Here is a 26589-nt window from a genome sequence, read left to right as displayed (position 1 = left end):
CAGGAGGTGGAATGAGCTGCAGATTTTACATAAACAGGGAAATAGTACAGTGAAACAGTGAAGTCGGTGCTTCTCCTCTTGTGAGAACCTCTGTTGAGTACTCATAACCAACCTGTATTATTGTATGTGTTGGATCTCCTTATCACTGTTGGATCATCAATAACCAGCTCCTGTCATTCTTGTGGGAAGTTGAAGCACTTGCCATAAAGGGAGCTTATCCTCCTCTCTGATGAGCAGACAAGACATAGGATATCTATGGGTCAGGTTCCGCCAATTCCTCTCTACCAAAGGGAGGGAAATTTGAGCGACTGTGGAATGAAGGAAAACCAGGAGCCCAAATGGTGCTGTATAGTTTGGTCTAAGAGATATATCAGAATTGTGGGTATATAATACTTACATAGATGGTTTGCAAGCCTGCAACCATATATGCCTACGGGCAGGGACGGATCAAGACCAAGTTGCGCCTGGGGCAAGGTCAGGTTTTGGCGCCTAAAGGTTAGGTTTTGGCGCCTAAACTGCCATTAATTTTGCCGCCTTTTTAAGAATTCAACAAACTGCGCCTGGGGCAAGATACCTGCTTGCCCCCCCCTAGATCCGTCCCTGCCTACGGGAATGTTCCCACTCGATGTACCGGATCCTCCTTGGTCTGGGTGGTCGCTCTCCTCTTGTGTTCTTTCCTACTTGTAGATCACTACAACTAGTACAACTAGTAAGCGCCAACCGCTCTAAAGAGATGTCTAGAGACAAGGTTTTTTTTTTTTTTCGGGAGATGGGGAGGCACCCAATGGCCTCAATTCACTAAGCAGTTAAGACTAGTATACTGATGGTTTTAGTCTACAGATGGTTTGGTCTAAATCAGTCACATCTAAAGGGAATTCACTAATTATTAGTAATTACCGAATGTTTTAGACCTATTTTTAGACCTGATCTAAAGCATTCAGTAATTACATAATTCACAAAGGCAAACAAGGAGTAACCACACCCACTTTTTCTGACAGAGATTAGACCAGCTGATTTCTGTAGGTAAAGTAATTCTGTGAGTTATTTTACACGTGAGGATGAAGCTTTTTGAATTAATTATACAGGAGTTTAGTTGTATCCAGAGGAGAGCTTGTCAGAGGAGAAGGATGTCAGTCATAGCTACTCGTATCTTTAGACCTCATACGGTTTTTAGACCTAATTACCGAATCTTTTAGACCAGGTCTAAAACGTTCAGTGATTATTAGTAAATTCCCTTTTGATGGTTTACACCAAACCATCAGACTATTCTAAACTGCTTAGTGAATTGAGGCCATGTGTGTCTATATTCTGGAGTGATGTACTACACAGAAAAAATAAACAGCGTCAACAACTATTTTTGAATGTTAAAGATTCCTTTTCCAAACTCTGGTTTGAGTCCTCTCAAGACGTAAGATACATCTATGTTTATTTTTTCTGTGTAGTACTTAATATTGGGCTCCTACCCAACTCCCCCCAAAAAAGACATGGGACGTTTATCACACTTTTCTCCTAGTGCACTAGCATCAAAGCACTTAAAGAGAATTGAACTTCATCCCAATCAGTAGATGATACCCCCTTTCCAATGATAAATCCTTTCCTTTTCACAAGCAGATCATCAGAGGGCTCTGTATAGCTGATATTGCGGTGAAACCCCTCCCACAGTGTGATGTCAGGACCATGGTTCTGACATCACACTGTGGGAGCCTTGTTGCATTGTGGGAAATAACAGCTGTTTACAACTGGCAAAAAAGCAAGCAGCATCTCCTTCCAGTGACATCACCTGCCAGCAGTAAAAATGTCTCCATGTGATAAATGTCAGAATGTAAATTAGGGAGAGGAAAGATTTTACAATGAGCAAACCCTGACTAAATCATTTATACATAATTATTGTAAAAATGAAGTGCTTTTTTAATTACATTATTTTTACTGGAGTTCCACTTTAAAGAAAACCTGAACTGAACATTAAAAGTCAAAATAGGCATACACAAGTCATACTTACCTCCGGTGTAGTCTACTCCTCAATCTCTTTTTCCTCTCCTGCGTCCTGTTTGTCCACTGTGATCAATGGAATTCACAGTCCTCCATTTTGAAAATGGCCATTACACCATAACCGCTTTCTGGTCAGCACACAGTTAATCTGTAACATCGCCCACTTGAGCCATAGGGAAACATGGACACATCAGTTCTCCTCTCAGCTGTAACTGACAGCAACTGATATATAACTGACAGCAACTGATATATTTCAGTTCTGACAAAATATTGTCCGAACTGGAAGGGATTATTGTCAGAAGAAAATGGTGAGCTTCTGAGAGGAACTGATGGCAAGGTAACTATGTAATGTTCATTTGAAGTCACCTCGAGTGTTTATTTTAAATAATTTTACTCAGTACAGGTTCTCTTTAAGGGCAGCGGCCACTTAGGGTGTGCTCCATGGGAGACCAGGATCATTAGGGAGCCTTTCCCTAAGATTCCTTACTGTTTTACATACTGGCTTGAGCCTGCATTCGAACGCTGCATGTCAGTATAGTTGTTCTTAAACTGAAACCTAAAATTATCACTTAGGATGACAGAGAATTTTAAAGAAAACCTGTAACATCAAAAAGTTCCCCTGAGGGTTACTCACCTTGGGAGGGGGAAGCCTCAGGGTCCCAATGAGGCTTCCCACGCCGTCCTCCGTCCCTCGGGGGTCTCGCTGCAGCCCTCCGAACAGCAGCGAAATATTTACCTTCCCGGCTCCTGCGCAGGCGCTGTGGCGGCTCTTGGCTCCGAAATAGGTGGAAATACCCGATCGCCTTCGGGTCCGCTCTACTGTGCAGGCGCTAGTCTCCGGCACCTGCGCAGTAGAGCGGACCTGACTAAGATCGGGTATTTCCGTCTACTTCGGAGCCGAAAGCCACAACAGCGCCCCCGCTGGAGCCTGGAAAGGTAAAAAAGGTATTGAACAGGTTGTCGGATCTGTCGGGCCGCTGTTCGGAGGGCTGCAGCGAGACCCCCATGGGACAGAGGTCAGCGTGTGAAGCCTCATTGGGAGCCTGAGGCTTCCCCCTCCCGAGGTGAGAACTTTTTGATGTTACAGTGTCTCTTTAAGAGGAGCTGCAGTGAAAATAACATAATGAATACAATTGCTTATTTTTTGTACAATATTAATTTATAGATTATTTAGTCAGTGTTTGCCCATTGTAAGATCTTTCCTCTCCCTGATTTACATTCTGGAATTTATCACTGGGGACGACATTTTTAGTCCTGCCAGGTGATCTGTACGGAATGTTTGTTACTGAGAGTTCTATGCACAGTTCTACGCTTGCTTGGCAGTTGGAAAAAGCTGTTATTTCCCACAATGCATTGAGGTTTACAGACAGCAGACGGTCAGGACCATGGTCATGATATCACATTGTGGGAGGGGTTTCACCATAATATCAGCCATACAGACCCCTCTGATGATCTATTCGAGAAAAGGAACATATTTCTCATGGGAAAGGGGGTATCGGCTACTGAATGTGATGAAGTTCAATCCTTGCTTACAGTTCCTCTTTTTAAGCACGTGAGTAGCTTTACCGCAGAGCCTGCTATGCCTGTGAGTCCATTGTCCCATCACCACCATACTCGGCATGCACGGGAGAGAACGCCTCAGGAAAGTCCTATTAAAGCATGGCAGGCACCCACTCTAATTGCAGATCAGCATCCATCTGCTGCTCGTAGTGCAACGCCATCCAGCACTTCTCTGATTCCCGGGAGCGTCCTGGTGAAATCCAGCAGGGAGATGAAACCCATCAGTAACTGATTGCACTGCTGATAGAGGAGGCAAGGAACGCAGAGAAAGCCAAATTACCCCGGTATTCTCCCAGCACCCAGAGACGGTCCATTTCATGTAAAATTGCCCTCGCCATTATGCAGAGTGGCTGCAGGTAATCAGGAGAACTAATTGTGTTTATAAGGAACTATTGGATTGGGAAATGTGGCGGCGTATTTATCATGTGTGCTTTATCGAGTTTTCCTCCGCGCCTCCACAAAGAGAAATAACTGGATTCTTACTTTTTAAAGGGAAACCATTATCCACTCCACTTCTCATTTCTTATTTAACTGATCCAGATTTCAGTTGTTACACATTTCTTCTGTTTAATATAATAGCTGATATAGGGATTTGCATCCACTACAGTGCACACCCATGTCTGGTGGTGCAGTTAAAGGGAACCAGAGGTGAGAGGAATATTGAGGCTGACATGTATTTCCTATTAAACCGTGCAGATTACCTGGCCGTCCTGCTGATCATTTGTCTAATACTTTAAAGGAAACCTGATGTGAAAGTAATGTGCCCAGTTTAACTTACATGGGGCTTCTTTCAGCCCCCTGTATGCTTTTGGTCCCTCACCATCATTTTGCTTTATTTCATTCAGCAGCTGACCCCCTCGGAAAGCTGCATGCACAGAATCCTCAATCGTGCTCCCGAGGCTAAGAGCATTCCACGCTTACACAGTTCATAAAGATAGCAACTGCACATGTGCCAAAAACGGAGGGCTGCACATGCGCAGAAGCCAACAACTGGCTCAAACAGGCAGCTTTTGGAGGTGCATAGCTGTTGAATGGAACAGAGTGGAATAAAGGTGAAGGCCTACAAGGGGCTGGTAGAACACTGAGGTGTGTTAAACTGGGCACATTACTTTCACTTTAGGTTCCCTTTAACTCATAGACCCTGAACAAGCATGCAGATCAGGAGCTCTGACTGAAATCTGACTTGATTTCTATATGCTTGTTTCAGGTGTATAATTCAGACACTACTGCAGCCAGAAAGATCAGCAGTACAGCCAAGCAACTGGTATTGGTTTTTGTTTTTTAAATATGGAAGCCTCCATATCCCTCTCTCCTCAGATCCCCAATCCATTTTAAAGGAGTGCTGAATGGGAAGTTTATGAAAAAAAATGTCCGTCCCATATCTCATTAGTCATACACAGATTCCAGGGCTGGGACTCAGAGCCAATATTGAAGTCTGCCGTTACCACCGACATACACATATAATGGTCCATGATGCCTCAAGTTTTTACCTGCAATTCTGAGGAAAAGCAGATGTGTCATCTCCTCTATATAAGCCTCATGCACACACTCCGTTACCAGCGCCCACAACATTTCGGATCTTCATTTCAGTTGGCTGCTTTTTGTGCAAGTGCTGTATAGACTCGCTGCACGATTACAGCCAGAGAGGTGAGGGAGGTTGACTAGCGGTAGATGAGGATCTGTACCCCAAGGAGTTGGTGGGAATAATTGTTCTCTGTTATAGTTTAATTATCCATTAAGATATGTTGCTTCATCTTGAGAGGAAAAAAGGAGGGAAAAAAAACTCAAGAGGAGTAGAACTATAGTGTCTAGAGCAGTGATCTGCAACCTTGGCTCTCCAGCTGTTAAGGAACTACAAGTCCCACAATGCATTTTCCTTTATGAATCAGGACTGTGGCTGTCAGACTCCTGCGATGCATTGTGGGACTTGTAGTTCCTTAACAGCTGGAGAGCCAAGTTTGCAGACTCCTGGTCTAGAGTAATACTTACAAAAGTTGGTCACCACCAAGGTAACCACTGTGTACACAGCTGGCGATCATGAACCCATCCCCACTGAGGTTAAAAAGTCACCCTCTGTAATAGAAGGTATAATGGGGGTACAATCCTCCACCAAATGTGGACAGTGGTAGAGATTGAGATTGCCTCTGTGTCAGCAATCTCAATTTTGTTTTATAATGTCCCGGGACAGCTATATTGATTTTAGAGGTTTGCCTTAGATGATCATGAGAAATCGTCTAACAATAAAAATCTAACGTGTGTACAAGGATTTCTTTCCAACCAAGACCCATTGGTGATGAGAGGTAGAGCAGTTTTTAAGTCTGTCCTAAATCTTAGACAAGAGGAGAAAGGGACACCATGGTGAGTATGTCTGGTGAAATGTCTTTGGTAAACGTAAAATGACAAAGACATGGAATGCACTGGCACTTCCTGGTTTGGTGTTACCAAGCAACCACTAGCTACACCTCATGGGTATTGACCTTCAAATTGGCAGTAGCAGTACTGGAATTGCTGCACTGAGCATTGTGATCAGGCCCATCACAAACCTTGAAAGGTTTCAAAATCACAAACCTCAAAAGGGTCCAAAATAACAAACCTCAGTGTCCAAAATCACAAACCTCGTAAGAGTGTAAAATCACAAACTTGAAAAGGTCCAAAATCACAATCATCGAAAGGGTCCAAATTCTCATACTTCGAAATAGTCCAGAATCACACACCTCAAAAAGGTCTAAAATTACCAACCTTGAAAGGGTCCAAAATCACAAACCTCAAAAGGGTCCAAATTCACCAACCTTTAAAGGTCCAAAAGCATAAACCCTGAAAGCGTCCAAAACCACAAACTTTGAAAGGGTCCAAGGCTCCAGGCCTAGGAGGTGCGATTGAGCGTAAGACAACTGAATAAGTCTTCACACAGTAAAAAGAACAAAAGGGGTAGAAACAAAAGCAAAATGGTTAATTATTTAATAAAAAGTTAAATATTAATATAAGAAACAAGTTGATTTACATAGTTCTGATTTGGCAGATTGCAGCGTCGTTGGCTTTGGCGTCTTGCCGATTCTCGGTTTTCTGCATATTTGTTTACTACTTTTGATAACAGATTTTTTTTCATGAGAAGTCTGCAGATCTGATGTATTGGTAGAGAAAACTGCTTTAATAGGATAGGGCTTCTATATGTTTCCTGTGTTTGATGTGTAAGCGCAGTGCTTATGTTCTGACGCGGGTTGGAAGATGAAGGGAAGAATATGGTGAGTTGCTATGGGCAATATGTTGGGATTTATCTTATGCAATCCTTGTCTGACTGTGTACAGATGGACTTACACCTCCTCTGGCTTCCTGAAATATTCACAGATCAAATATGAGGAAGATAAACACACGTGATTAACACATGAACATACGTTCCCTTTAATAACCAGGGGAGGGGGAAGCGGAGCTGTAGTTTCTTGCCGTCGCTTACATCAGAGTAGCTGGGTGTGAGATTTCGAAGGCAGCGATGCACCATCTGTACTCGTCTTGGAATTCTTGGGGAGACGGGTGCCCTAAAGGACGCTGGCCTTTCTAAGGCTCAACACACACCATACCACCAGCGTACCTACTGGGGATGCGACCCCCTCAGCCGCAGGGGGGCCCGGGGCTGCTCTGGGGCCCGCTCACTGTGCGTGGGGGGAGCGCTGCTCTGGACCCCCCAGCAAGGTGCTCAACTAGCCGCAGCGTCTGATAGACTGATAGTCTGATAGAGATGTGCTGCAGGAGCACTCGTGGAGCTGCGAGCCAGATGCCGGGAGAGGAGAAGACTTCTGTCAGGTAAGTAAATTGGTTTTTTTTTTTCACAGGTGCATTTTTTTTTTCTAGTGTCTGCTGCCTACATTGTGATTTTCTGGTGTCTGCTGCCCACATTACGATTTTCTGGTGTCTGCTGCCCACATTACGATTTTCTGGTGTCTGCTGCCCACATTGCGATTTTCTGGTCACTGCTGCCCTCATTGCGATTTTCTGGTCACTGCTACCCACATTGCGATTTTCTGGTGTCTGCTGCCCACATTACGATTTTCTGGTCACTGCTGCCCTCATTGCGATTTTTTGGTCACTGCTACCCACATTGCGATTTTCTGGTGTCTGCTGCCCTCATTGCGATTTTCTGGTCACTGCTACCCACATTGCGATTTTCTGGTGTCTGCTGCCCACATTACGATTTTCAGGTGTCTGCTGCCCACATTGCGATTTTCAGGTGTCTGCTGCCCACATTACGATTTTCAGGTGCCTGCTGCCCACATTACGATTTTCAGGTGTCTGCTGCCCACATTGCGATTTTCAGGTGTCTGCTGCCCACATTGCGATTTTCAGGTGTCTGCTGCCCACATTGCGATTTTCAGGTGTCTGCTGCCCACATTACGATTTTCTGGCCCACATTACGATTTTCTGGTGAACACTACCCACGTTACGATTGTCTGGTGAACGCTGTCCATGTTACAATTTTCTGGTGAACGCTGTCCATGTTACAATTTTCTGGTGAACGCTGCCCACATTACGATTTTCTGGTGAACGCTGCCCACATTACGATTTTCTGTCCCACATTACGATATTCTGGTGAACGCTGCCCACATTACGATTGTCTGGTGAATGCTGTCCACGTTACAATTTTCTGGTGACTGCTGCTCACGTTACGATTTTCTGGTGACAAGTGCCCACATTACGATTTTCTGGCGAACTCGGCCCACACTACGATTTTCTGGTGAACTCTGCCCACATTATGATTTTCTAAAGGCCCACATTATGATTTTCTGGTGAACTCTGCCCACATTACGATTTTCTGGCCCACATTACGATTGTCTGGTAAAATGCTGCCCACTTTACAATTAATTTACAGTGAAACGCTGCCCCATTACGATTATTTGGCACCTATGGGGGGGCCCCATCCAAATATTCGCAGGGGGGCCCAGTGATTTCTAGTTATGCCCCTGCACCATACAATCTTGGTTGTTCAATCTTACCACTTTCATGCAGTATAAGAGCTTATCCAATCAATCATTCAAGGTATTTTCAATCTGTTTGCCCTTATACTACATAGATTTGGTAAATCTGTACAACCAAGATTGTATGGTGTGTGTTGAGCTTCAGATTTATATCGGTTGTATATGTGCTTCTTAGTGCTGCAGGAAAACAAGCAATACAGATAGCATTCCTTAGTGCAGTGTCAGGATTAAATGTCTCCAAAGAGGTGGTCAAATAATAGTTGTGCAGCGAGGAGAACGCCAGCGCATACCACTAAGGCTGCATCTGAAATGACCACCAGCTCAGTGTGAAGCACCTAAATAGATTTTCTGCACACTTTGCATTCAATTCAGATGCAAATCATATGCAAATCTGCTACTACTTATTATGCAAACAGGAAACTCAGGAGGAGGGGCTGGGAGCAGCTAACCTGACAGTTACATAGTTACAAAGTTAAAAAAAAGGTGGGGGGAAAGGCTGTTCGTCCCTAAACACGTGTTGCAATTGAATGGCTAATCGCACAGACCTCACCGTGGAGCAAGTGTCTAGTATAATATACTTTGCATGCAAACCATATTGGAAGCTAAAGCTCCTCCTAGTTTAATAAATGTTAGCACTTGTCTAGGATGCAGGGCATGCATTTTTCAGTCTGACAGAGGCGGTGTATGCCTGTGCGATTAACCATTCAATTGCAACATGTGTTTAGGGACGCACAGCCTTTCCCCCCACCTTTTTTTAAATAATAGTTGTGGTTTATATATATATCGGTGCAAGAAAAGCTTTCTAAGAAACATGGAGGACAATTGACTTTGCACTTCTTTTTTCAGCCATCTACACCGGCCAAGGGTGAGCGTTAATAAAATATTTAAGCGCCAGGCATTTATTGTTAACATAAAGTGTTTTTTGTAATAATAAAATGTAATTGACCTGGTGCAGCAGGTGCTGGTTATGCTATCTGTCAGTAGAGGGCCTGACTTCAGAAGGGAAACCAGCATCCCCATTGTCCCTGTTACTCTTGTAACTGCAGGAGGCGGGGCTCCCACAGAGGAAGGGGAGGAGAAACTGAGCAGATGGTGTAAGTCTGCAGCAAAGAAACTTGTGTCAGTCAGTTGCATGTACCAGGTTTGTTGTTGTTTTTTTTACTGCAAAGCTGAAACCTTTTAATAACAATTAACATACATTCTAAAATAAATAAAAGCTTTCAGAATTTTTTTTTTTAAAGAAGTATATATTTTAATTTTTTTATGCTGGAAATGCACACTCCAGTTTACTATCCACTTTAATCATTTGGATATATAAAATGAAAACCGGAAGAATAAAAATGAATCAGTAATTTGTAAATTTGAGGCTAAGCTCACAAAGACCGCAGTATTGCATCCCCTGTAAAAACAGCAAAGCAAAGGAGGTGACAAATCGCACCACGCATTATGTTAAAGTGAAACTAAACTCAGAACTTCCTCTCTGCTCTAACCGATAAGCCACAGCATGATAACCTTTATGGGAAAAGCAATTCTTCATTGCAATTAAACCACTTAATGACAACCAGACTTATAAAAACATCCTGCTAGAGCCTCTTAACGGTTCCAATACATTTTTATAAGTCATACAGTGCTGCTGCCACTGTGCACAAGCACTCGCACATGCACGCTCATGCGCGTGCACGTGCATTCACGTGCGCGTGCACATCAGATAAGTGAGAGAAAAAAAAAACGCCATAGAAAAAATACACCTTTATTTCCAAATGTCACCATACTTTGTACTAGGGACATAATTAGAATGTTGTAATAACCAGGACAAATAGGCAGATAAAATGTGTGGGTTTTAGGTACAGTAGCAGTGTTTATATTACAACTATAGGTGATGAAATCAGAGAAATAGTACATTTTTTCCTTGTTTTTCCTTTAAAATGCATAGAAAATAAAGTAATTACTGAAAACAAATATCAACCCTAAAAAGCCTAATTTGTGGTGAAAAAAAGTCCAGGGATGGTCGTAGTCAGCCAACTTCGCTACGCTGGAACTACGCATAGTCTTACGCAATTACGCTTCGCCAAACTACGGCTTCGAAATAAAATATTTGCTTTGTATGCATTTCGTTGACTATGCTTAAATTCGTAAGCGTAGTTTTAAAACTTCACCTACGAACTACGATGCGTAGATACGAACTACGATGCGTAATTTCGCACTGGCATAGTTTCTGCTCATCCCTGAAAAAAACAAGATATAGATCATTTCGTTGTGATAAGTAGTGATTAAGCTATGGGCAAATGAACGGGAGGAGCACTGAAAGGTGAAAATTGCTCTTGTCTGTTAGGGTAAAAAACGCTTTGAGGTGAAGTGGTTAAAGAAATCCTAAAAAAACTTTGAAGTTTTAACTTGGTTTCACTTTACTGGGGCACTGAAAGGGTTAAGCCTCAGTGTTTACTGTATAGGGAGAGCTGTCTTGGCAGAACTCCTGCAGCCTATTCACATCTGCTAAATAGAACTAATTACACAGGTCTATCTGGCTAAACCGCGAAGTGGATTTCTTTCACAACTATATGTGGAATGAAGACTTTTCATTGTGTGCTGTGCAAGAGTTCAGGTCTGCTTTAATTTGAAGTCATACTATAAGCTTGGTTCCCATCTGACAAAAACATATTAGTTCTCAGTTTAAAGTGGACCTGAACTCTTGCACAGGACAGAAGGAAAACATAGAGAAATGCACGTGACTGTATTTATAGTGTTTAGTCTGTCTAATTCCCCCTCATCTGTGGCTAAGCACTATTTGTAATTTGATCTCTCCCCATGTCACCTGACTGCCATGGCAAATAAGCTTATTTGAAAGCACAGGATGCTAACAATATGTCTGCTTACATGAAAGCAGGAAGTAGAAACACTGCAGAATTATTGTAGGATTTGTATCTGCTGTAACAAAGACATTTTGTTTTTTTCTGTAAAGATTATTATGCTGTTGCTTATCTTTTAAAGCAGAGAGGAAGTTCTGAGTTCAAGTCCGCTTTAAGTAAGAACACAGCCTTAGACACAGGCCTAGCCAATAAATATCTCTGCAGGTCTCGGAGATGAACGCTGCTAGTTCCGATGGTATCAATACTGGCGTGTTCCCTGAAACATATTGGGTGTAACACAAAGCATGTTATTCAGAGAAGCTGGAGAAATCTGTGAGAGAATAAAAGCAAAGTCTGCTTCGGGAATAGGATGCGTCCCCCAATCCACGCCATGTTACTTTAATAGCATCTAGGCGAGCATTCCCTTGCAGGTGTGATGTATATCTGGACTGGGACAAAGCCTCGCTAATTCACATTGTTACATAACGGCCAGCGCTCTTCCCAGCAGCGTGCAGCCCAGTTTTTCTATGGGAGGAAAACTCATTTATCAAATGCTGGTTCCCCATTCACCGGGAGACTGACTGCTGCAGAAAGATGTAATTATAGAAGCTCTGCTATACCAGCAAAACTACCTTACATGTCACAGCTGCTGTCCATGGTGCTGATAGATCTGACACTTCTACATGGGCTTGTTCAATAAGATAGAGCAAGAAATAGCTAGCTGCAATCCAGCAGCTCACAGCACACAGACTAAAGCTGATTTTCTGTCTGGCTGCCCATGGCTGCTATACTGTGGGATGTTTTATAAAGACAGGAGGGTTCCTGTGCATCAAAGTGACAGTGCCATTTCCCCACAGCCACCAATCAGATCCTAAACTATCCTGGAAGATGACAGCTGGACGCTGGAAGCCTGACGCGGACGACGGTAGAGAAATCGCCACAGCAAGGATTGTTTACTGGCTTGTCAACCTTTAAAGAGGCCCTGCTGTGACATATAGTACAATGCAGTATATTATTCAGATAGCCAATTTTATGATTATTTTCCTGCTTTCAGCATCTGAAACACTTCCTACAACTATGTATTGCTGTACATTGGTATGTAGTCCCACCCTCCCAGTGATGCTTAGCCTAGGCTGTTTAGCTATGCTGAGTTCTCCTCCCAAAGCATTCTGGGAGACAGGTATATTTTGCACTAGCTTCAGAAATCTCAGTACACATTTTGCAGAGCTGCACCTGACAGGACTAAAGATGTCACCCCCAGTGATATATTTCAGAATGTAAATCAGGGAGAGGAGAGATTTTACAATGGGCAAACGCTGACTAAATTATCTATAAAATAATATTATAAAAAAATAAGCAATTTTATTTATTAACGTTATTTTCACTACAGTTCTTTTAAGAGCTAAAGAAAAAGTATTGCTTTATTAGTATTCTCTAATCTTACATTTCAGAAATGCCTCTTGTGCTTTTGTAGTCATTAAGGGTGGTCAATGAGATGCAAATCATTCTGCCTTGAGGCAGATTTATGTAAATAGGGCATCCAAATGTATGCAGCTAGAAAATGGATGCATCGAATTCTACCTTGACGGGAAATGTTTAGTGCATTTTTAAGCAGCATACATCCGCATACAGAATTTGTGTAATCCGTCCCTGGCATGGAGTTGTCTGCATTGTCTGTATCTCATGGACCATCCATAATAGCAACCAGTCCTTACATTTTGGGAAAATGCCCATCTGCAGCCCACATAAGGGTCCTGATGCAGTAAACTCCAGTATAATTTACGTGCGCAGCAGGGAGCCCATGGCAATATTAACATTACCAGCACAGAGGGTGCACCGGCCATGGAAGTTAATTCACTAAGCAGCACAGCTTATTGACAGCAGAGAGTGTTCTAGTCCCCTGCGCACGCTATGCAGCCATAGCGTGCGCATTTAATTTATGCTGGGCTCAGATTGTTTAAAGAGCGCTTCGTTACACTTAACGAGCGCTCCACTGAACCTGCCCGGTGCCCGGCGGGTCCAGTGGCTTCAATGTACGAGATTCCTGCACTTTGATTGGCCCTGTAGGCTGCCTGTCACTGGACTTGTCAAGTAATTCAACTGCACACACTATGGCTGCATAGCGTGCACAGGGTATTATAACACACTCTGCTGTAGCAGCGCAGCTTGGTGAATCAACCTCATTGTCCCTTAACCTCTTGTGGACCTCAGTGTTAAACCCCCCTAAAGACCAGGTCATTTTGCATTAAATTGGCCACTGCGGCTTTAAGGCCAAGCTGCAGGGCCACTCGCCACAGCACACAAGTGATCCCCCCTCCCCCTTTTCTCCCCACCATCAGAGCTCTCTGTTGGTGGGGTCTGATCGCCCCCCCCCCCCCCAATGTTTGTTTGTTTGTATGTGTGTTTTTTTTTGTATGTGTGTTTTTTATACACGGCTGTCCCCAGTACAGTACTGCTGCAGATCGCAGCACTGTACATGTAATTAGACAGCGGTTATGCCGTTAACAGGAGACTGCAGGCGGAGCTCCGCTCCACCCACCAAGCACGAGATGCGCGCACCCTGCGCACGATCTCCTGCAAAACAGAGGCTGCTGCCGGGGCCACGCCCATCGGTGTGACGCGGTTGGCTAGAGGTTAATGTCACGTGTGTTACCGGGTTAACGTGTGTGTTGCTGTTGTTACGCATGGAGTAATAAGCATTGTTTCGCAGTAACGCATGTGGCGCTAAGGGTCATCGGCCGGTGCTCCCCTGTCGCTAGTATCGGTAAATCTGCCATGCGCTCACCTGCGAGTTTACTACACCTGGCCCTAGGGCCCCCATTCTATTAACTTTTCTCCTGAGTCTTCTCACAGGAGATGTTCTCATGCTCAGCTTGCATAAAAATACTTAGAGAACCAGTGACGAAGCACCCTCATGTATTTTACCATATATATCAATGGGAACATGACAGTAAACATCTACTCTGCTCTTTGTTTCATTCTTCTCTGCTAAATCTGCCTGTTATCAGCTGGGATAAGAATCCCCGACTGCGTCCATATGCGGAGAAGGCTTTGTGGTGTTGTGCTGGCTGTTGTGTGTGTGTGTGTATGTGTGTTCCTGAGCTGTATCTAGCCATCCCCACTAGCCATACACCAGTCGGTAGTGTCCATATGCCGAGAGGGCTGTGTGGTATTGTGCCTGCAGTTGTGTGTTCCTGAGCTGTATCTAGCCATACACCAGTCGGTAGCGTCCATATGCCGAGAGGGCTGTGTGGTGTTGTGCCGGCAGTTGTGTGTTCCTCAGCTGTATCTAGCCATCCCCACTAGCTATGCACCAGTCGGTAGCGTCCATATGCCGAGAGGGCTGTGTGGTGTCGTGCCGGCAGTTGTGTGTTCCTCAGCTGTATCTAGCCATCCCCACTAGCTATGCACCAGTCGGTAGCATCCATATGCCAGGAGGGCTGTGTGGTGTTGTGCCGGCAGTTGTGTGTTCCTGAGCTGTATCTAGCCATCCCCACTAGCCATACACCAGTCGGTAGCGTCAATATGCCGTGAGCGCTGTGTGGTATTGTGCGGAAGTTGTGTGTTCCTGAACTGTATCTAGCCATCCCCACTAGCCATACACCAGTCGGTAGTGTCCATATGCCGAGAGGGCTGTGTGGTATTGTGCCTGCAGTTGTGTGTTCCTGAGCTGTATCTAGCCATACACCAGTCGGTAGCGTCCATATGCCGAGAGGGCTGTGTGGTGTTGTGCCGGCAGTTGTGTGTTCCTCAGCTGTATCTAGCCATCCCCACTAGCTATGCACCAGTCGGTAGCATCCATATGCCAGGAGGGCTGTGTGGTGTTGTGCCGGCAGTTGTGTGTTCCTGAGCTGTATCTAGCCATCCCCACTAGCCATACACCAGTCGGTAGCGTCAATATGCCGAGAGCGCTGTGTGGTATTGTGCCGGAAGTTGTGTGTTCCTGAACTGTATCTAGCCATCCCCACTAGCCATACACCAGTCGGTATCATCCATATGCCGGGAGGGCTGTGTGGTATTGTGCCTGCAGTTGTGTGTTCCTGAGCTGTATCTAGCCATACACCAGTCGGTAGCATCCATATGCCGAGAGCGCTGTGTGTTATTGTGCCGGCAGTTGTGTGTTCCTGAGCTGTATCTAGCCATCCCCACTAGCCATACACCAGTCGGTATCATCCATATGCCGGGAGGGCTGTGTGGTATTGTGCCTGCAGTTGTGTGTTCCTGAGCTGTATCTAGCCATACACCAGTCGGTAGCATCCATATGCCGAGAGCGCTGTGTGGTATTGTGCCGGCAGTTGTGTGTTCCTGAGCTGTATCTAGCCATCCCCACTAGCCATACACCAGTCGGTATCATCCATATGCCGGGAGGGCTGTGTGGTATTGTGCCTGCAGTTGTGTGTTCCTGAGCTGTATCTAGCCATACACCAGTCGGTAGCATCCATATGCCGAGAGCGCTGTGTGGTATTGTGCCGGCAGTTGTGTGTTCCTGAGCTGTATCTAGCCATCCCCACTAGCCATACACCAGTCGGTAGCATCCATATGCCGGGAGGGCTGTGTGGTATTGTGCCTGCAGTTGTGTGTTCCTGAGCTGTATTTGCATCTCATTGCCATCCTTACTTGCCATACATCAGTCAGTAGGGTCTGTATGCTGGGAAGCTGAGCCTTTTGTGTTCCTGAGCTGTATTTTAGTTCATTAGCAGCCAGTATCCCTGCTATGGAAGAAGATATGTAATGGATCTTAGCAGAATAGTGGCATCGGCTCATAATGAACCAACAAGCCGTCATACACTTCATAGTCTCAGTAAATGGATCTGTCTATTATGTGTGGGTGACAGATGCACTTTAGAAAAAAAAACAGCCCCATTCCCTTGCAGAAGGCTTGTGAGCTCCCAGCCTGCTGTTCTCATTGACATGGCCTGTCTAGCGTGCAGACATGTATCTGATTAAAGGTTCGGGGAAATGTAGTCGTACGTCGGAGATTCCAGGTATGACTTGTCAATAAGGGCTTATCGAGTGGGTATTTATCATGGCGAATAGCCGTCCTCATTCTAAACATAGCTGTACATTGAAGAGGCCTGACAGGCGGTGCTTTATTCACCCTCCTGACTGCTTGCTAAGCTGAAATACTCCTCTTATACTGTGCAATACTTGTGTGGCTCTGGAAAATGCAATATAAGCGGCATTCTTAAGGAAGTTGTGCTTGCTGTAATAATTCCCAGAGTCCTTCACTCTCCCATGGCCTCCAGCGTTGTTGGTTGGGTTACACTTTTTGTCCTTTACTGTTGATTGTTTGGAATGTGGTTTGCATTATACGTTTCCATGCTCTTATAGTATATCGGGAATCCGAGAGCTGCCAGTCTAACTGGTATCGTTTAAAAGGAAATGAATATGGCAGCCTCCATATTTTTCTTACTGCAGTTGTCCTTTAAAGTGAACCTAAAGCTAAGTAAAAAAAAATGAGATTAACTCACCTGGGGCTTCCCTCAGCTCCCTGCAGCCGAATGGTGCCCTCGCAGCCCCGCTCCGATGGCCCAGGACCCACCGGCGAACACGTCCGGTTTGGCCGTCACCGGCCGACAGGCATGGGAACGCGAGTGATTGTTAGCGTTCCCAGCCTGTATATCGCCCCCTATGCTGATATTGCCAGGCCGCCGCAATAGCAGCATAGGGGGCAATATACAGGCTGGGAACGTGAACAATCACTCGCGTTCCCATGCCTGTCGGCCGGTGACAGCCAAACCGGAAGAGTTCGCCGGCGGGTCCTGGGCCATCGGAGCGGAGCTGCGAGGGCACCGATCAGCTGCAGGGGGCTGAGGGAAGCCGCAGGTGAGTTAATTCACTTTAAAGAGCAACTGTAGTGAAAATAGCGTAATAAATAAAATTGCTTATTTTTTATATAACATTCATTTGTAAATTATTTTGTCAGTGTTTGCCCATCTTTCCACTCCCTGATTTACATTTTGAAATGTATCAAAGGTGGAGACTAGGCATGGTCAATGAGATGCAAAGAATTTTGAGTAGATGCAACCTTATGCAAATTTTCTATGCAAATGTATGCAGCTATACAATGAACCAATTAAATCCTTCTGAGGTAAAATGCGATTGGTCTATTTTCAAGCTGCATTTCGTTTGCATACAAAATTTGCACAATCCTGCACCAACTCAAAATTATTTGCATCTTATTGACCATCCCTAGTGGTGGCATCTTTTGTCCTGTCAGTGGTAGGTCTGCAGAATGTTTGTTTACTGAGAGTCATGAAGCCAGTACAAAATATCCCTGGTCTCCCAGAATGATCGGGGGGGGGGGAGAGTCTGCATATTAACCTCCTTAGCGGTAACCCCGTGTGTGACACGGGGTAAGCCGCCGGAGGGTGCCGCTCAGGCCCTGCTGGGCCGATTTGCTTAATTTTTTTTTTGCTGGACGCAGCTAGCACTTTGCTAGCTGCGCCAGCACCCCGATCGCCGCCGCCGCGCGCCCGATCGCCGCTATCCGGTGCGGCGCGCGCCCCCCCCCCCCCCAGACCCCGAGCGCTGCCTGGCCAATCAGTGCCAGGCAGCGCCGAGGGGTGGATCGGGTCTCCCAATGACGTCCCGACGTCGCTGACGTCGGTGACGTCATTCCGCCCCGTCGCCATGGCGACGGGGGAAGCCCTCCAGGAAATCCCGTTCTTTGAACGGGATTTCCTGATCGCCTATCGCCGGAGGCGATCGGCGGGGCTGGGGGGATGCCGCTGAGCAGCGGCTATCATGTAGCGAGCCCTCGGCTCGCTACATGATTTAAAAAAAAAATAATTAAAAAAAAACTGCTGCGCTGCCCCCTGGCGGTATTTTTCATACCGCCAAGGGGGTTAAACAGCCCAGGCTAAGCTTATTGGGAGGGTGGGGCTACATACCAATATACAGCAATATTTAGATATAGGAAGTGTTACAGGAATTTCACTGTAAGTGTGTATTCTGAATAATTTACTATATATACTACATTGTACCAAGTCACTACAGCAGGGCCTCTTTAATATCTGCTGCTGTGAAAGGGAAGCTAAAATGAGAGGAATACGGAGGCTGCCAGCTTCATTTTCTGTCAGAAAACCCCAGTTGCCAAAAAAGGGAAAAGGGGGGGGACATTACCACTACCAAACATGACAATCCAAACAGGAGCAGGGATTCAATTGCCAGGCAACTTTTTAGAGATAGAAGATCCAACTACACCATTTGGTCGATTAAAAGTCCAATCTTTATTGTGACATCTGTGGACACACAGCAAAAAAAAAGCTCAGGCATATCGGAGCTGACATGGCTTCTTAGTCATAGCTGCCAGTTGATATACTTCGGTCTTTCTGTATGACAACATTGACGTTGTGCTTGGATTATTTGGGCACTGCTCTGTCTCGGCCTCCAGAGAACTCTGGAGTCTGCAGTGGATGGATTGATCACAAAAGTCGTTGGGTCATTTCTTTACTTTCCTGGGTACGCTGGCCCTTTAACACCGCGTCACGAACAATAAATGGCGTTAAACACATGGCTTGCGACAGAGTCCGTTAAACCCTCCCTGTCTATTCGCAAACATAAAGAGCCCTGGAGCATTAAACCAATTAGATTGCCGGATTGCCTTAATGTCTGGAAATGAGCGTATTACAGGCAAAGAAGCTGAAATTCCTGCTCTAAAGAGATAAAACAAATGAACAATGTTCTGTGTAAGTCTCATAATAGAGCAGAGATCAGCCATAGTACATGTCACATCGCAGAGATTCAATCACAGCCTTTGGCAGGGGCTTCCTTAACTTACCTGGATTTTTTTTTTATTAAGTTTTTACCTTCATCTCTTGGTACAGAATGATTTCATTGAAACCACGTCAAAGTGACACTGAAGAGGCAAAAAAAAACTTATGATATAATGAACTGTATGTGTAGCACAGATAAGGAATAGAAAATATGCAGCAAAAAAAATATTCTCATATTTTTATTTTCAGTTATATAGCTTATTATTATAATTATTATTTTTTATGACATTGCATCATTCTGTCATATGTGCAATTTACAAACCACACTTTGTATTTTAAACTATGAAACAGAGAAAAGCTGATGAAACTTTGAACTTCCCAGCAGTAAAACCTTATCGAAGCTGCCTGTCACTATTTCTTTGATATATAAATACTTCAGAAAACAGCACTGTAGCCAAGCCAAATTGGGTGGAAGAGATCAGAGAAGCTCTTTTGCTCAGATAACTGAAGACACTTTTCTTTGCTACTAATGTTCTATTTCTTAGCTGTACTGCACATACAATTCACTATCTCATAAGTTTATTTTCACTTCAGATTACTGGGGCTTCTACCAGCCCCCTGCAGCCATCCTGTACCATCGCAGTCACTGATGGCTCCTCCAGTCCCCTGCTGCCAGCTATTTTCATTTTTGGTACTCTGAGTTGGCGGGCCACCATGCGTACCATTGCATGCGTTCCCGCTGGTGCAGGACGTTATTGCAGACAGCAACATGTATCTTTGTACGTACAAAGATACGTGTTACTGTCCACGATGCACCTGCAACGCATACAAAGATACGTGTTACTGTCCGCGATGCACCTGCAACGCATACAAAGATACGTGTTACCGCCCGCGATAGAGTCCTGTACCAGCAGGAACGCGTGCAAAGGTACACGTGGCAGCCCACCAACTCAGAGTCTGCAAATGCAAAAGTAGCTGGCGGCGGGGGACCGGAGGAGCGATGAGTGACTGCAAGGGCACAGGGGGCTGGTAGAAGCTCCAGGTAAGTGAAAGTTTGGGTTCCCTTTAAAGCAGTTCTGTAGTGGATGAGGTGGTAATGATGCATTCCGTGTACTCTCACCACCTCAAAAGAGCTGTCAGCGGTAACAGGGCTTTCCTGAGCCCCAGCAAGTTCCTCCCCATTCGTTCAGTCTTCTCCGAATTCGTGACCATATGTACTTTTGCACGTCCTATGTCTCTGTCAATCACTGCTTCTTTCAGCTGTTGCAGAGACATGTTCATAACTTCACATATGCTGTCTATTCATCTTAGCCTCTGCTTCCCTCTTCTTTTGCCCTCAATTTTTCCAAGCATCAAGGATTTCTCCAAAAAATCCGCTCTTCTGAATATGTGACCAAAGTATTGAGTTTTAATAGCAGTCTCAACCCTTCTAGTGAACACTCTGGCCTTATTTCTTTAACCACTTGCCGACCGCACGCTTATACCGTGCGTCGGCAAAGTGGCAGCTGCAGGACCAGCGACGCAGTACTGCGTCGCCAGCTGCAGGCTAATTAATCAGGAAGCAGCCGCTCGCGCGAGCGGCTGCTTCCTGTCAAATCACGGCGGGGGGCTCCGTGAATAGCCTGCGGGCCGCCGATGGCGGCTCGCATGCTAAATGTAAACACAAGCGGAAATAATCCGCTTTGTTTACATTTGTACGGCGCTGCTGCGCAGCAGCGCCGTAAGGCAGATCGGCGATCCCCGGCCAATCAGCGGCCGGGGATCGCCTCCATGTGACAGGGGACGTCCTGTCACTGGCTGCACAGGACGGATAGCGTCCTGTGCAGCCTCGATCGCCGGGGGGGCAGCAGGTAGGAGAGGGAGGGGGGAATTTCGCCGCCGAGGGGGGCTTTGAGGTGCCCCCCCCCCCGCAACACCCAGCAGGCAGAAGAGATCAGACCCCCCCAGCACATCATCCCCATAGGGGGGAAAAAGGGGGGCAATCTGATCTCTCTGCCTGCTACCTGATCTGTGCTGGGGGCTGCAGAGCCCACCCAGCACAGATCAGTAAAAACAGCGCTGGTCCTTAAGGGGGGGTAAAGGGTGGGTCATCAAGTGGTTAAAGTGGTCTGAAACTCTAATATAAAAATGTCTTTTCCTACATTTATTACCCATTCAGTTACCATATTTGCTTTTGTGCACAAGTAATATTGTCTGTTTACAAATTGCAGTACAAATTCCACTTCCTAAAGTACAGTTTATCTGCTCTGAAAGCTGCCATTCCATTTTAACCATAGTTGCTTTTATTATAAATTAAAATCTTCTAGTAAGCACTTCTAAACTGTGTGCATGCTCAAAGCAGAGAGAGCTCTTTTCAGCACAGCTAAGAATGTAACAACTGAGGAATGTAAACAGAATGTAATATTCTCTCCTCTTGGATGCATAAATTGAAGGGCAGTGCAGAATGAAGTGCTGTGTAACTGTTTGAATGTTGTTTTGCTACACTTTTTTGTACTAGTAGTGTAAGGCTGTAAATAATCTTTTACAGCAAAGAAGAAATGCTGACTTTCAGACCACTTTAAGTATTGCCTGGTTATGTCTTCTGACAGTCCAGGGAACTCTCCAAAGCTTTCTCCACAACATTTTTCTATGCCTGACCAAGTATCCACACCAGATCAAATAGAAACCAAAGTGTCAAACCCCAGTGCAAACCCACTCCCACCCCATGTGACCACTTCCTGCGCTTTCTATTGGTGAGCGTAGGGGTCTGAGGCCTGGATTTATATAGCAAAATGTTCAGCCAAATTCACAAATGGTGTCTGGAGCAAACCTTCCGACTTACTGAGTCACATTTTTTTATTTAGATATAGCTGGGACAAGTATTATTTATTCAATACAATAACATTTGTAAAGAGTTTTTCTCCCATAAGACTCAAAGTGCACAGATATTTCTCTGATCAATACATAGTTGCAGGGTGGACTGTGTTACAGAGGAAATAGGTGTTCGTAAATGCCATACTAAACAATATACTTAACTGTTTGGACTTAAATGCGTCCAGGGATGGAGAAGTCCTGATTGGACGTGGCAGGAGTTCCAAAGCGTAGGGGCAGTATGACAGAGGGCTCTGTCTCCAAAGGTTTTGAGATGGACTATGGGGGTGTCCAAGTTATTAGATCCTTTTGATGTAAAATAGTGGAAAATGTAATAAGAATGTACCATTACATGTTAAGTCTTTAGCCAGCATGCATTGTGATTCAAACCATGTTTCCGTGTAACTATGGTCTCACCTTAAATTGGCACACCCTAAATTCATGTTACCATTCCTCACAGGTGCTCAATCACACTACACATTTTACAACTGTTCTCATCTCTGTGTTGTTACAGCAGACAGATCAGTCAGAACATGATATAACAATGTCTAATAATATATTTTGCTTTGCGTTTTATTTTGAAAAATGTCACCACAGCGTTTGTAGTCAGAATTTTGCCTGTTTTTCCCGGCATTTTCACAACCCAGGAAGGAAGCCGCTTGTGCATCTCCTAAATGTGCCTTATTTTCCTGTATGGGGTGAATAAATATGTCAGTAGTTTGCTGAAGTTTTGCAGGTGATTTTTGGCCCAGTATAATCGCCGTGGCACAGAGGGGAAGGAGCAGCGTGCGATCAGCGTGGAAATGAAGATGACAGTCCGGGGAGAGGGCAGTATGTCACACCGAAGTCTTCCAGGGGATAATTGAGATGTTAGTCTGAGGATGTCAGTGAGACTGACGGGGACGAGTGACACGGACAAATAGTGCTGGAGAGACAGGAGCTGATCCTTTGGATGTAGATCATGTCTCCGGCACATCGGGGGTCCGACGGTTCCCCTGTGCAGCCAGGAAGCAGAATCTCTGCAAAATTACAGGTTGCATTCGGCGGAAAGGCTCTGTGATTTTCTCTGGCTTTAACCAATTTATGATAGTGCGGTAGTGATTGCACCGTGTGAGTAATATCACATCCTTCTCATTTCCTGTAACAAGCAGTTTGTGCACAATGTGGAGGGAGACTGAAGGAGGCACATCTGTCTGCTGAAATTCACCTTAAAACAATCCCGGGAAAATGTATTGAAAGAAACTGCAGAGAATAATATACACGAGGCGGTGACAGATCTGTGAAGTTAAACGTTTTCCTCTACGCTGCACATTCTGGTTGTCCAATTTATAAGGAAAAAAATATTAGCCTTCCACGGAATTTGTCGGTAGTAGAAAATAACAGCCTATTTATAGAGGACCTGAACTCAGAACTTCCTCTCCGCACTAAAAGATAAGCAACAGCATAATCTTTAAAGAAAAACATTTATTTGTTACATATGATACTCTGCAGATTGATTTCAGGATTTGTGTGTGCTTCCTGCTCTCATGGAAGCAGACTTATTGTAAGCATCATGTGTTTACCAATTAGATCTCTGCTGTGGCAGTCAGCTGACACAGCTGAGAGATGAAATTACAACTTGTGATTAGTCACAGATGAGGGGGTATTAGACAGGCTAAACTTGCTAAATACATACAGGGTACATATCTCTATGCCTTTTTTTTGTATTGCAGATCTATTAACAGTGACACAACGTCACTAACAGCTGGTGCTTAATGCTCGGTCACTTAAAGAGGCCCTGTAGTGACACATATAAGAATGCAGTTAATTATCCAGGATGCCCACTTTTATGGTAATTTTCCTGGTTTCAGCTTCAGAAACTCTTCCTATATCTATATATTGCTGTATATAAGTAGCTCCGCCCTCTCAGTGAAGTTTAGCCTAGGCTTTTTAGCTCTGCAGGATTCACCTCCCAGAGCATTCTGGGACTTTTTAATGGCTTCGGCACTCTGTTAATAAACATTTCACAGGGATGCTGCCATGACTAAAGATGTCGCTACCTGTGATAAATTGTCCACAGTAAAATCTTTACATTCTTAAAACACTGACTAAATAAATAATAAATTAATATTCTAAAAAAATGTATTAATGATGTTATTTTCACTACAGTTCCTCTTTTTATAGTACTCCAGTACTGAGCCCAAGGCATGAGGCCCAGAATTTTGGATTCCGTGGGATGAGGGCCTGAAGGGAACCTGGTGTACTTTTTATGGCACCTACAACAATGGCCTCAATTCACTAAAGGGGCCCCTACACCTAACGATTTTCCCGCCGATATACAGCAGATTCGTCTGAAATCAATCCTTCCCATCGATTTCCGTCAACCCGTCCGGGCAGAAGATTTTGCTCAGTCGCCGGCGGGTCAGGAGTGCGTCGATAGCGGCGTTCGAATGCCCGACAACCGACACAATACAGCTGCAATACATTACCTGCTCCGGCCGGCGCGAGTCCCCCCAGTCTCCGCTGTCTTCTTCTCCACTCTGGGCTCCAGGGGTGCAGCTTCACTGAACTTCCTGTCCCGGCGGGAAGTTTAAACAGTAGAGCGCACTCTACTGTTTAAACTTCCCCGGACAGAAAGAAGTAAAGCCAGCTGGTCCGGAAGACAGCGGAGACCGGGGGACTCGCGCCGGCCGGATCAGGTAATGTATGCAGGGGGGGCAGCGGCAGCTTCACAGATTGTGATCAGTTTCATGCTGAAATCGATTCACAATCTGCAGTAAAGGCAGCCATATGATCTGTCTCTGATCAGATTCGATCAGAGAGGGATCTATCTGTTGGTTGATCTGATGGCAAATCGACCAGTGTATGGCCACCTTAAGCTTATCTCCTGTCTTTAATAACGTTTCTGGGCTGTTTCTAGTGTTATCACCGTGGTGATAAGGCATGTAGTATTCACTAAACAATTTACCTCAGGCAAACCAAAACTTCACTCTTTTGTCTTTAAGTTAAGGTGAGATCTCTAAAGTTAACTATTCACTACAGAATCCTAAAGTTAAAGACAGGCTGTTAATTAACTGCATGTCAAAATAACTACAGAGGAGGTAACTTAACTACAGAGGAGGTAACTTAACTACAGAGGAGGTAACTTAACTACAGAGGAGGTAACTTAACTACAGAGGAGGTAACTTAACTACATAGGAGGTAACTTAACTATAGAGGAGGTAACTTAAAGGGGAACTTCAGCCTAAACAAACATACTGTCATGAAGTTACATTAGTTATGTTAATTAGAATAGATAGGTAATACAATCTTTTACCCACCCTGTTTTAAAAGAACAGGCAAATGTTTGTGATTCATGGGGGCTGCCATCTTTGTCATGGGGGCAGCCATCTTTTTGGTTGAAAGGAGGTGACAAGGAGCAGGAGACACAGTTCCAACTGTCCTGATCACCCCTCCCAGCTGCACACACTAGGCTACAAATGTCAAATTCAAAATGTAAAAAAAAAAAATTGCTACAAAACAGCAGAACGAGAACAACATCAGAAATCCCATCATGCTTTGCACAGCATCAGGGGAAAAAAGCCCGGGCAGTTTTATTCTGTGCAGCTAAAATTGAGGCTTGTATAAGAGAAACAAAGTTCTGATGCTGTGAAACTGTTAAAGAAACACCAGGCCTTTTCAGTGCTGCTGAGTCGATTTTTAGTCCGGAGGTTCACTTTAACTATAGAGGAGGTAACTTAACTACAGAGGAGGTAACTTAACTACAGAGGAGGTAACTTAAGGACTGAAGTGATAAGATTACTCTTTCACTGTGAAAACGTATCTCTACAAGGCAAGATCTATCTATAAGGCAAGATCGATGTGTGGTGGTAAGTTTCCTCTTGCTTTATTATCACCAACATGATCTTACTGAATTGAGGCCAATGTTTGATTTTTGGATTGTAATAGCAGCTTTGGAGTGGGGTCCCCAGTACCTGTATTTGTAGTTGCACCTATAAAAGATATATTCTTGCAAAGAGTTTGTAAGTTCTCTCCGTGTCTGCGTGGGTTTCCTCCGGGTACTCCGGTTTCCTCCCACATTCCAAAAACATACGGATAAGTTAATTGGCTCCACCTAAAATTGTCCCTAGACTATGATACATACACCACACAATACATACATAGACATATGACTATGGTAGGGATTAGATTGTGAGCTCCTTTGAGAGAGAGTTACTGACAAGATATATATATATATATACACACTGTACAGCGCTGCGTAATATGTCGGCGCTATATAAATACTAAATAATAATAATAATAATAATATTCTGCTGTTTTCTTGCTGCTTCATTTGTTATTTTCTTGTTACATTTTTTATGAAAAAAAATAAGAATATTCTTAAAAAAATAAATACATTTTCATTTTAGCAAAGAATGTATTCTGGGGTGGTGCTGGGAGCAAACTGCAAGTCATTGCCACATGGCTGTTACTGTACTGATTTTGTGATGTGATGTCATTGCCATGGCCCTAACAGTGTCTTGTCTGTTAATCTTGTTGCATTATGGGAGGTGTTGCAAACTGCCAAGCAAGCAGTATCTCTCTCTGTGCGCATAGTGGGAGTGCTTTTAGATAATACAGTGCTTTTTTTTTTTTTTTTTTTCCCAATTCTTGCCAGCAGTAAAGATGCTGAACTTCAGG

At 44.5% G+C, this 26589-nt stretch overlaps 1 protein-coding gene across 6 annotated transcripts in view; it reads left to right on the top strand.

Annotated features, from left to right (window-relative positions):
* CDH4 (cadherin 4) overlaps positions 1-26589 on the top strand; it is a 1011299-nt gene that overhangs the window by 533201 nt on the left and 451509 nt on the right. The window contains exon 1 of one of the 6 annotated variants that reach the window (XM_068263311.1): positions 12227-12287. The exons of the other annotated variants lie outside the window; for them this stretch is intronic. Within the exon in view, the coding sequence (XP_068119412.1) occupies positions 12251-12287 (37 nt within the window). The 5' untranslated portion in view covers positions 12227-12250. Of the gene's footprint in view, positions 1-12226; positions 12288-26589 lie in introns of those variants that run through there. 6 annotated transcript variants of the gene reach the window in all.

The sequence above is a fragment of the Hyperolius riggenbachi genome, chromosome 12 (genome assembly GCF_040937935.1).
Source record: "Hyperolius riggenbachi isolate aHypRig1 chromosome 12, aHypRig1.pri, whole genome shotgun sequence".
NCBI lineage: Eukaryota > Metazoa > Chordata > Amphibia > Anura > Hyperoliidae > Hyperolius > Hyperolius riggenbachi.
The sequence above is the reverse complement of the archived record's forward strand: the minus strand, read 5'-3'. Positions and strand labels throughout refer to the sequence as shown.